Genomic DNA, 12,940 nt, shown 5'->3' on the forward strand with positions numbered 1-12,940 from the left:
CAAACAGCAACAAGGACTATCAAATCAGATTGTTGCAGCATGGCGTAACGGCGCTCTCTGTGTGTTTGTCTGCATGTGTGTGTGTGTGTGTGTGTGTGTGTGTGTGTGTGTGTGTGATCCCCGCACCCCATCCATCCCCTCCCAACTCGACCACATTTCTGTGCAGTGAGCAGAGGTTTACATAAACAGCCACAGTTCTCTATCTAGGAATGGGAGTCAGAGAGGAGGGCATCAGCTAAGCTCCGTATTAAAAAAACACCCCTGCTTATCAAAGAAGTGTAAAGACTGCACATATTTCAGCCAGACGTGATGCTGTGTTGGGTCGGAAGAACTCCTTTGATCACACTTTTCTCAAAGAGGGGCATCTCAGGGCTAATTGCCGATCTAGTGACAAATCAGATGGTTAAAGACTGCAATCGTAATGTAAGATTGTGTGATTGATGAGATTAGAGCATGCACCTGTTGGCAGCTTAGTTTCTCTGTTTGTCACTTGTACTATAAGCAGGTATTTTTGCAAGATAACACCAATATTGTTCGGAGAGTATACAAATTTGGCTTGAATTAAGAGGGCAGCTCCAGCTGTCTGGACCACATTTTTCTGACATCTTGCATTTAATCACCTCAGACCAAACTCTCAGGAAAGCTGCTAGGCAGGCTGAGCTCTCCCAAAGCAATATGATCGACTATTGCCTTCAAAAATACAATGAACATAACAACGTATTCCTTTGTGATTGTCAAAAACGCTTTTCTTTCTCTTTCTCCATATATCCAACTTAAATTCATTTGCTAGCTTAATTGTTGAGTCAACGCGCTTACCATGTTTACTTGAGATTTAAGTCATTTGCATTGATTAAGTGGCTGAAAAGTCTTTTGCTGCAACACTAACTGTAAGAATGTGGCAGGACAGAAATACACTGAGGATAATGAATCAATTCATTTTCTGATTCTGGATTAACTGAGCAACAATAAAGTTTTCAGAATATGAATGAATACACATGACAATAGACACTGAGGCTTTGGGTCATGTAGTATTTATAGACTCATTCAATGCACAGAACTGATGGGGGGGGGGGGGGGTCAAATAAAATAATCTGTTGAAACTGATGACCACAGATGTAAAAAAAAAAAAAAAAAAGAGGTAATATGTGGACCAGAACTAATTAAAAGTTTTCAAAGACAGACTTAATTGTCCAACCTTCAGCTAGCCTACATATTATGCCTTACAATTAGACTTCAGATCTCACAGAGATTCTAACAGTCTGTGTGTTAGTAAGCATCAAAAACCTTCAGAGGGGGCGTGCTCTTGTACCTGGCTGGGTATATTTCTCTATTAGTTGGCTATTCAAAGCTGGTTGAGGCCAATCCTTTCAGCCTTTTCAATTAATTATAAAATGAAAACCCTGTTTAGCATAGTTCTGAAGTGTCGGTCGAAAGAAGACGAAACTCTACACACATGTAAACACTCTACAGGAATGTATTTGCTTCTCGGCCGATAAAACTGTGAATTGTGGGAGTCAAAAGGTCAGGTTGGTTTTTTTCATCCTCCGCTTGTACTGCTGTTGGAAAAACTGCCAGGAAAACACACACACACGCACGCACACAGGCATGCACACATGCGCACACAAGTGCAAACAAGATGAAAAAAGCATTGGCAAGTTAGGAGAAGTTGAAAGGGATACTTGGAAAGATAAGTGCAGAGGAGGAAGCACTTAGGAAAGGCACCCCAACAGTTAATTTCCTTTAGCAGTGCATATTGCCTTCCTGGCCAACACTCGAAACGCAGCACACAGCTGGTGGAGCCTCAGTTCATGACCCCCATTGTCTACAGGCTCTGTGAACATGGACTACCCAAACACACAATGGCAATCTGTAATCAGCGGTATGGCTGCCCTGTGGAAGCCACGATTCTGCATGTAGCCCATTAAACATACAGCAGAGGCTGTTCTAATAGCGCACCACGAGAACAGCAGATAAAACAGCTGTTATTTATGCAAACATATAACAGTGAAAGTATTAAAATTCTGTATCAAACCCTGATCATCTCCCATTGTTTTCTACCATTCCAAGTAAGTTTGAGAAATGTTTAAGTCAGCTATTGTTCTGTTTGTGATTGGCTCTCAGGTGTCCTTTAATCTTATGCATCAGGACAATTCAAACATAGTCCCTGAGGATTTGCTTTTCTGCTTTTGTCTTATGTTATAGTAAACTGTTTATCTTTGGGTTTTGGACAGTTGATGGGACAGAATACCAAACAATTCACTGATCTCTGGGAAATTGTGAGACATATTTAATTTTTTCTGACATTTTAAACACCAAATGATTCATCACTTATTTGAGAAAATAACATGATTTCTTAGTTTTCATTTTTCACTTTCTCCATCGCGTAGTTTGCACATACCTTGATCACAGTTGTTAAAAAACTAATATAACAGATACTTAAGAAAAATAGGTGTTTTTGTTCTGTGTATATGTCAGATAATGAATATCAGCCCATCTACTGTGATCTGATTTACTGATCTCTCAAATGTTGATATTGGCCTCAAAGCTCCAGTATTGGTTGGGCTACAAAATTACAACTAAGCTAACTTAACTGTGGGTTAAACTAGGATTAACTTAACTTTTAGACTCTTTTCTTCTGTGTTCACTGACCACCATACAGGCACCTCAAGGTGTCCTGAAATGAAGTTATGGATTCAGCAGAGGAGGAGTGTCCACTCTGCTTTACATTGTGACATTCTTCACCTCCACCTCAGTCATTCTCTTATGTATCAGACCTGTTGTCATACATTAAAGCTTGCTAAATTCATAATACACATCATGCAGTTTATCCATTTAATTAATTGGATGTGTGGTGGGTCAAGGGGCCACTCAGGGCGCAAGGGCTAGCACTAACAGGCAGCCCACTCTTGAGCCTGCCGCTCTAGGACACACTGTTCTCATGCATGACCACCTCCTCCGGACACAAGTGCGTGTGTGCGCACGCACGCACACACACACACACACACACACACACACACACACACACACACACACACACACACAGAGCATACATTGCCCGAAAGTGGGCAGGTCAGGAGCTGAGAGATGAGACCCTGCAGACAGCACAGGGTGGCTGGGGTGCATAGTGATAAACGTGTACACACAACACACACACAGAGAGACACATGCACAGGCACCTACATGGTGGGCCACTTCAAACACATTCCACAGCATGCACAGCATTGTTGGAAAATGCCACTGTGCGTTTCAGTGAAGAGTGCCTGAGTATCCAAATGGGCTACAGACAAACACACAGAAATAGAGGGCATCTCTCTACGCACCCTAATTTTACAAATCAACATGCTACAATATCAGACAGGTTGAAAAAATAAATACTCAACGGTTCAAAGGAAACCCCTTTGGACATTTAATTCAGACTGCCAGAATGGGAGATTCTTTCGTCTTTACAGACTGTGTCACACACTTGTTTGGGTGTGGGTTTAAGAAGCACAGAGTGTGGAAAGCATACATAACAACACATGCATACTACCCTTTCCAACAGGGCTGTGCTTACAAGCCTGAGAGGAATGAGAAGGGGGCAAGGCTCCCAGTTGCACAACTTGTTTTTTTGCGAGTTAGACCAGGAGACAGCTCAGCGGTTACTTCAGAAAAGCGTTAGCTGATAACTATGACAAACAGTTCCGTCAAATTCGATGAACAGCAGCCTGTAAAAACAGTTTTATCACATTCTCTAAAGTGCAGTCAGCAGATCACAGCTGCAACGTGGTTTATATATCAATACTGTTTCCCCTTTCCCATAACTGAGGTGGAGATGTCAAGCAGCATGTGGATTCAGAATGAAATATTCTAAGTATTTTGGTTGTTGCCCCCCCTCCCCCCAGGCATAAACATCTCAAGAGTGCCAAATATGGTCACTTCCCAGAGAATTGAGTGCATCAGGAACCAGAACAGCCAATGACATGTACCCCACTCCCTGAGAGAGAGACAGAGAGAGAAGAAAGAGGAGGAAGGAGGGGTACCAGCAGCCCTGTCTCATAAGACCCCCTTTCAGAGGCCTCTGTTCTGTCTGCATACATGACCTGTGTAAAGTAGCCAGAACATTTCCTTTGAACCTGGCCACCGGGAGCCACACTTAAGTAATACAATTCAAAGTTTGAGGATCCACAACCTTACAAAACTACAGACAGGGAACAGCAAACAACATTTTATTATTGGTTTCATTAAGGTGACTTGTTTCTTACTTTTAAAGTGATGTAATTGGACACTTGCTCTATCCACGTGCCCTAGATTTGCATACTTTGTAGACTTGTGCAACATATCATCTGAAATGCTGAACACAAATCTGAGAAGTATGAATGCAGGCCAAAGGTTAAAGCACTGATGAACAAGTAAAATGAGCATTACTTAATCTCGGTGTTTGTATTGCAGCCATTCTTGATGTACAGTGAATGTTTTCCATTGAGATGTTCATTCATTCAAACCACGTTGGTTATCACATGGTCAAATGTCTCATCTACCTTAAGTAACGAGGTTTTTCTCCTCTCATTTGATTCCCTCCCATTGTCAATAATTACAGGAGGTAAAGATTTAGCTTTATTTGTTTATTTATTTGAACATGCATCAATCTGATGTGTCTTACTTTAAAGCTAAGCACCAAATTTATCCCCTGAACATGTTTCACAGTGAGACTGTGGATGAACTTTTCTGCCAATATTAAAATGCTTAATTTTAAAGTGGTGTTTTCCGCTCAAACGCAACAGCATCCGACAACAATCGAACCCACTAAAAACAAAATTCCCTGCTGCAAATTATCCGCCGGTATCTTTTTTTAAGGCGAGGTCATTAGGCGGTTTACAGCGGGATCATTATCTGCAGCCCTCTCTGGCAAAGCATCACGGTACTGTTTAGATTACACGCTGTTTTCTTATTATAACCAAAACCCCAGCTCATTGATAAAAACCACCGCCACACGGGGAATCGATCCTCCGGTGAGGAAGACGCCCATGGTCCGATCAGGAGCTAAAGAGCAATGTCGGCTAATCCGCCACCTATAAAGAGACTTCTTAGCGTCGGCGGCTAATTTGTTTACGTTGAGGCTGCAGCAGCGCCGTGTGTGTATATGTGTGTGTTGTTTTTTGGTGTGTGTCTGTCGCCATGAGAGGCCTAGCTGCGCTCACAGGGCCAATCCTGCTACTCCCAGTTTAGACTCGCTGCAGCAGACCACACTCGTCCAGTTACAGCGCCTAATCTGGCCCTGGGGCTGGCGCATCCGACACAGGCCGCTAAAATATGTACCTTTAAGAGACGGCGCGAGGGGGCGGGGATATTACCCAATAACTTCACGGAGGAGTATCAATTATTAGCGCGCGGCCACGCATCCCCAACAACTGAAATTACTGGCCCCTTAATTAGACCCAGTATGAATCTTTACGCATGCGCCGGAAGCAAGGCGAGGGTCTCGTGACTAAAATGACAATTTAATGGAAAAAAATAAAAGACAATAACAATAATAATTCTATTTAATGAGAACCATTATCTCCACGATATTCCATTATGTCAGAGGTACGACAAACGTACCTAAATTTATCTTACAGTAAGTATTTTACACAATAATACTCCTGTTGTAACTACCAGTGTCTCCATGGACCTCTATGGTATGTTTATGGTGTCTTTATCATACTTTATGGGAGTTCATCCCGCTGTAACGATGCAATAATGTTAAACAAATTTACACTGATAATAGTTAATGTATTGTGGTTTTCATGCAACGTAAACATACCACTAAAATCGATCTTTCCTCTGCATGTGCAAACTAACAATTTTGTTCTTATTAAATATACAGTGTGCTGGGTGGCGCTGTGTGCAGCTGGAAACAGAAATAAAAATATGTGCCATGATAAACATACAACAAAATGAAAAAAGCAACACTTACTTTCTCCGTTTATCAGTCCACACTGGCATATGATGCAGGTGCCGATGATGAAAAACACCATTTGTGCTCGCAGCTTTATCGTCCACCGTCTCATTTTGACTTGAGGGTTAAGTTGTGCTCTCCTCTTGAAGCTTCTCAAAAAAAAACTTGAGGGAGAAATGTTTATTTAAAAACAAAGGCGTTGGAATATCAAAAGTAGGAAACAAATTCTTAAAAATTAAGGTCCAATATAGCCGATTGATTGAAGGTTGCCCCCCGTAAGCCGGGGGGGTTGGGTAATAAATTTATGAGTATCTTCCCAGCCAAGTTTGTGATGTATGTGAGCCCTGGAAAAAACGCAGACCACTAAATAACGTGATCTTGGGTTCTGGCAACACATGTGCGAGTGAAGATCTTCATTTTCCATAAGTGGAGGCGACAGTCCGCGTTCATCTGTTTAATTTTGGTGCTCCACTGAATCAAGAGAGAATTAACAGTATTACTATTAATATCCCACACGCGGAGGGCTAGTTTGGAGGTCCCCGAAGGAGGTCCACCGGCCCCGGGCTCATTTCTCTGTGATGCACTGCTCCAATGAGAGAAAACCCACTTCAAAAAAAAAAAATTGCTAAGAAGTATTTTTCCTTTGAACAACGTGAAAAAACAGCCTCCTCGTCTGTTCTTCCAGCAGACAAGGGCTCAAGTTATGGATATCGCCAAATACAGAGCCGAGCACGGGAGTTGGCCGGGTTTGCGCTCTCTCTTTTCAAGTCCACAGGTCTTTATATTACCAGTTTGTTGGTATCTTCCCAGAAGCTCATCCTTTTTAAGACAGATGGGAGCACATCCCAGGAAACTCCTCCGAGCAGCTACGTGCAGGAAAAACGTGCAGCTTTCCCCACTACGACCTTCCTCTGAACTCCTTCACCCCCGCTGACCACCACGCCGCAAACGAATGAATACCCATAAAACGACAAAACGGGATAAAGAAAACAAAGACGGAAAACTTGGGAGCTAAACGTGACTTCTTTCCCATCGGCTGCGAGGGGAGAAAAACGACAAAAACAACAGCTCTGCTCGGCACACACGTTGCTTTGAAGTGAGAAAACTCTCCACCACGCCGCCCGTTTCTTTTTCTCAGATTAACGTTAGCTGATGGGGGAAAACAGCTAACGCTAGCTAGCTAATCCAAAACAAACGAGGTTTCAGTGTCGGCGATAGAGTTCAAAATAAAAAATAAAAAACCCACACAGACACACACAAAGTCAGTATCCCGTCTCCGATAGTGAAAAAACGATGAGGTAAACAAACATAACACGACTTAAAAAGACGGGTCAAGTGTAAAAACTTGGATTCCCGTTCCGTTTAGCGATAGCTCTCCCTCAGGTTCCCCCTCTTTCCGTCTCTCTCTTCTGTGAGTCTCTCCACCAGTAAACAACTCCTGCCAGTCACCTCAGCTGGGCCACACGTGGTCGGCGGGAAAACCCGGAGCGGACCACCAGGCGCTAACCGGCCGGCTCCGGATCCGGACTGTCTGAAGCGGCGCGGCCGTTGGTGTCGGAACACCGGTGCTCTTTGTCAGGGGGGGAGGCGAATACACATCAACACCTTTTAAAAAACTGGAATGGAGGAAAAATAAGAGCGGATTGATGCGTGAATGAGAATAAATATGTCGAGCGGAAGGTCCTCTCTCTGTTATCGATAGCCTGGGTGGAATGGCGTGTGTGTTCAAATGGAAAATCACCTGTCTAGTTGTCTAGTTAATATTCACCACAGTGGACTGTTTGGTAAAGGGAAGTTTCAACTGGAAATGTTTCCTTTTAAGAGATTGTGGACAAAATAACAGAAACACAGTAGTCCTGCTGTACATAATAAACGCTTGCATTGTGATTAATCTGCTAATTATTTTCTTAATCTTTCTGTCTATAAAAATGGTGATATTTTTAAGATTAGAGGCCATCATCCAGTTTTTCCATTTGGTACATGTGCTTTTATACTGTTGTTTCTCAACCACATTCAAAGTCACTTCATGTTTATTATCACTTGAAGCCTAACCTTGATTTAAGTGGCCACACTTACTGCATGTACAATCAAGTATTGTGTGTTTGTTTGTGTTTATACATGTGGAATTACTGACAAGATTTGTGTCACACGTTCATTCATATTCCCTCTCTTCTCTGCCTTGACCTTTATAAGAGGAGATGGCAGCGCCTCAGCTGAAATATGAAGGTTTTTCTTCTAAAATGAGATCTGTACAGAGCTGGATGGTTTAAAAAGGGTGAAACTGTAAAGTTTGTGGCGGCAACACAGTTTCTAAACGTATTTTAAGCATCTGTGTTCTGCGATTTCTTGTTCATTTATCAGCTAATATGTGTCAGTTTGTGATAAGAGAATATCAGCTGGCCTATTTATCATTCAGGCAAATCATGAGACATTAACATAGAAAATCGGGGGTGGAGGGCTGAAGACAGACTGTTTTTTAACTTTTTTTTGCGGACCCTTTTGGAATCAAACCTCAAACAGCGTGAAAAGGCTGCATGAATTAAAGCCAAAGGTGAGGAGAAGATGACACAATCCTTTGTTTTCACTCACAAGATCCCACCTTGCATTCACGCTGAACCGAGCAGCACGTAAGAGCTGATCCCTTGAGGTGGGCCAGCACTTGCTAAAACATTGTGCAACAGAATAACATGCAGCTATGTCTCAATGATTTTATATTCGCCAGATTTTCTTTCTTACATTGTCGTAGGTATGGGACATTTGTGGGCAAAACAAAGTTGTTCTGTGTCACAGAGCAGTGTAAACATTACACACTGCCTTGGACCTGCAGACGGGAAGTACAATACCTGCCTCCAGTAAGGAAGGTAAACATAGCTCTCTCAGATTTGCATAGCAAATACTTGTATAATAAGAACCCGTCCTATTGATGGAACTCAACTGCACAAAATACCTCGAAGTCCTTCCCACTCACACTTACAGGATGTCTGCATCTGGCCACTGCTCTCACCTCAACAACTGACTTTGAATAGATAAGAATAGAGTAGAACATTTGCTTCTTGTTTATCGCATAGGAGAGCAGTTTGTGTGCTCGGATGGGTACACGCTGGTCCACTCTGCTAAGAGCTTGTGGAGCAGGCTTGTTGTTAATCTAAGGAATGTTGTTACCCAGTGAACAGAGTAAATGAGGTCTTAGTGAGATTAAATGTCACAGGTCTGAAGGACTAAGGGTTGTGGAATCTAGTCAAAACAGATCTCTTTGTGGCAGTCTGACGCCAACTGCAGTCTCTCTTCTCTCATTCTCTTCACACCCTTGTCCCACTTCCTCTCAGGTACTATACATAACACCGATTTCTTTCCTTTTCAGAGGAATTTAAGTGAATGGCTTTTTATCCCACTAACCTACCTAGAGTACTGTTATGTGAGTCTTCACATGCAGCACTTGTGCAGCACTACAGCCGAGCTCCTGCTCCATTGTACTACGACTTCATTTCAGTAGGTGGCACTAAAAATAACTCCAGCCAATTCACTTACTCCAAATGTCAAACAGGGACAAAGGGATACAACGATGGGAATAAACAGGATTAAATCTGACCGGAGAGGCAAGCGTGGGGAGCGTTGGGCTATGTCAGATAAACATAATGTGATTCTGTCAGCATGTCTGCATTATTGTGAGGTTGTAGGAAGTCTTTGGTAACGGTTGCTTGAAATAATTGCTGCAAATGAAAAATTTTAGATCAAATAGAGGCTTTTTATACATTCCTAAACATCCTCTTTTCCTCCGTCACTCACTAAGGCCATTTTCTCCACTGGGAACATGAAGATGACGACATCTTTATAAATTAGAGAAATAAACAATATAAAAAATGAGTGGATGAACATGATGAATGGAGGTGCTTCCATATAGGCCATAAGGGGTCACCCACTGATTTGAAGAGGGATCCACCTTTTCTCTTGTGATACTGATGGCACTTAAGGCTGCATCAGCGGTGACTGGATGAATGTCACTGACAGTCTAAACACTGAATAAGGTCAGTATGTGCACCAAAACCAATGTGGCGTACTGGATAAATGCATCCCAAGGTTTGCTGTGTATGAATGCTGTGACTCATATGGTTTGTCCTTTAAAATCACCTGATCGTAGCCCAGGTGAATACCTGTCGGAGAGATCTTTAAGAGGCTGCCATCAAAAAACCAAATAAGGGAATATCTTTTGCAGGAAAGGTGTTCATTCCTCCAGATGAGTTTACAGACTTGGAGAAGCTATGGCAAGAAGCTGTTTTAGGGGCTCATGTTATCCCCACACCTTCCTAAGTGTCACACGTCTCTCTGCCGTATCTTAAACTTCAGTCTTGTGCGAGTCTCAACTCTTGGTTGGGTCCAAATAAAATCTTGATTTGGCCTCAGCCTCATCAACCAAGCAGGTGACTTTTAACAACTCTGTGGAGAGAGGCGGCATTTGCTGATAAATGAATCACACATGCATGCATTTCCACCTCCATGCCTCACAAAATAAACTTCTGCAACATTAACTCCTGCTACATTTTATCTGTTTCTCTCTCTCTCACACACACACACACACACCCACACCCACACAGATGCAGAGGGCAAAACAAACTCCCACTCGTTCTCTCTGCAGTCGCCTCTGCTGCAGCCTGTAAATGGAGGGATTAATATGTTTGAATGGAGAGAGTCTCTTTCCTTTGTTGGTGTGGAAGGCTCAGTAATTAGCTGCCTGGGGAGCCAGGAAGCAGGAGCCTCCGTTCAGCCTGTGAGTGTGTGTGTGTATGTACAAGGGCATCCGTGTGTGAGTTTGTGTGTGAGATGTCCACCAAGGAGAGGGTCATGATCTTAAACAGACAAAGCGTTCCTGGATTATCCTCCTCAAACGGCTCTCTGTTAGTGATTTACACTTTTAGCTCTTGCTGTTCCTGCACTTCAGGCCCCGTCGCCTGCAGCTGAGACAACAACTGCCTCTCTCTCTCTCACCGTCTGATTCCCTTCTCGTCTCTCAATCACAGTCACAGCGCAGTCACATGTGTGGTCACCCAAGCGAGAGGGCCCACACCTACTCCTCTCATGTGGAGGAAACTGCACGTTGCTCTGTCTTATATGATAAAGCTGCTGGCACACATGTGACATTAGAACAGGGAGTTTCCAAAAATATACACAACAGGATACACAGGCGATACAGCGCAATCACATTGCCTGTGACAGAAGGAAGTTATGTATTTTGGCACATCTGCAGAAAATATCTGCAGAGAATCGATGGATTTCCTCAGTGTCTTTCTTAAGTCAGCGAGGTTCAGATGTGTCCTACATGCAAAACACTGTACTGCGTCATTACACTCGTACTGTAGCGGGTCTGCGATGTGGAACACGATCGGCTCGTCTTCCTGCACAGGTGCAGTGGGTGTGGAGGCGTGTGACACTGGCACTGGTATTTGGTGGCTCCTTCTCAAAATCTGTTTAGACTTCATCATCATCATCATGCCCAAAATAAGACCTAGTAGGTATTAAATGACAGTCGATGAAAGCTACAAAGCTGTCGACTGAAGTGCAGTCATTAGTAATATCATTCATTCATCTTCTATACCGACTATCCCTTTCGGGGCTGCGGGGGGGCGGGGGGGGGGGGGGCTGGGGCCTATCCCAGCTGTCAACGGGCGAGAGGCAGGGTACACCCTGAACTGGTCGCCAGTCGATTGCAGGGCTCATTAGTAATATTTTATGTTTTTTTCTATTAGCCATGCTAGCAGCTAATATCTTTCCAATTCCCTCTGTACCTGCTAAACATCACCATGACAGCATTGTCATTGTGCCCTTTAGCCTGCTGTCGTCAGCGTAGAGTCCAGCCTCAAAGAGTCACTAGCTTATCTTACGTACACATAGTATATTTATAGTGTGTATATATTTGATTTACTATGTCTATTTAACATCTGGGTAACCAACTTTCCATCAGGCTGAATGACGTTCCCTCGTGCGTTCACTTTGTGAATTGGATGAGGTGAAGTGGACTTTAGTGTTCCCTGATGACCCAGGCGAAGTGGAGGAACAGACCCGCTGACTGTGTGTGAAAAGGCTTGTCTGAAACAGGAACATGAAGGAGAGGAGGGAAGCTGCAGACTATAACGGTTGATATCAGACTAAGCCACCGATGAGGAAGACTAAAGCTTTTGGAAAGAACACCGTGGTCGGCTCAACGGCATGATTATGTGCCCAACGATGCATTCGGTGATCCAATAAATCTCACACACAGACCACACAACTCATGTTGATAATCCATGCTGATAACAGCTGCCTGTCAGGTCGTCAGATTGATCCATGGAGCTTCAGTTTGTCTGCACTCTCTGTCTCTCTTAGTCTGTCTCTGTCTGATCAATCACCTCTGCCACTAATGAAATTGTAACCAAGGGCGCGGTGTGCCATCTATAAAGGCTTGATATGCATTAGCAGAGATTTATGAATCACAGAGTACATGTTGTATACGTCAATCAGCCTCTCAGGCTGCTCCCTGAGTCTCAGCGTCAGATTCATACACACGCCATGCATGCACATATTTAAAGCACACTCCATCTGCTATTCTCCTTTCACATTCATTCCCCTCAAGGCTTAAGATTCAGTGATTTATGACCGCGTTAGGAAGAGCTGACAAAACTGCAAAAACATAGAAAAAAACATATGTAGACAGATACATTTAATCCTGGGATTACACATACATACATATGGATTGCACAAACTATCCAAGTGCCTGGTCATATCATTAGCCTGGAAAGCTGTCATTTGATAATCTCAGATGCTGTTTTACACAAGTTAGACATTCACTACTGACTCATTTTCATTCTGTAGTTTTATATTTATATGTGCCAGTTGCCAAAAGTGTCTGTAGTATTATCCAGTGCAAAGCAAAAAACAACATTTCTATGTACAAAACATATTATGAATTCATATTTAGTTGATTATCTTTTATTTCAGCCGATTGACAGAATGAAAATGCAACAATTTTATAATTGATTTGAGCACAAATGCCCC

At 43.0% G+C, this 12,940-nt stretch overlaps 1 protein-coding gene across 1 annotated transcript in view; it reads right to left on the minus strand.

The window, feature by feature from the left end:
- insrb (insulin receptor b) overlaps positions 1–7,336 on the minus strand; it is a 76,923-nt gene extending 69,587 nt beyond the window's left edge. Inside the window, exon 1 of the mRNA XM_076725935.1 lies at positions 5,933–7,336. Coding sequence (XP_076582050.1) covers positions 5,933–6,026 — 94 coding nt within the window. The 5' untranslated portion in view covers positions 6,027–7,336. The remainder of the gene's footprint in view (positions 1–5,932) is intronic.
- Positions 7,337–12,940: the final 5,604 nt, after the last annotated feature.

Source organism: Chaetodon auriga, chromosome 3 (assembly GCF_051107435.1).
Source record: "Chaetodon auriga isolate fChaAug3 chromosome 3, fChaAug3.hap1, whole genome shotgun sequence".
Lineage (NCBI taxonomy): Eukaryota > Metazoa > Chordata > Actinopteri > Chaetodontiformes > Chaetodontidae > Chaetodon > Chaetodon auriga.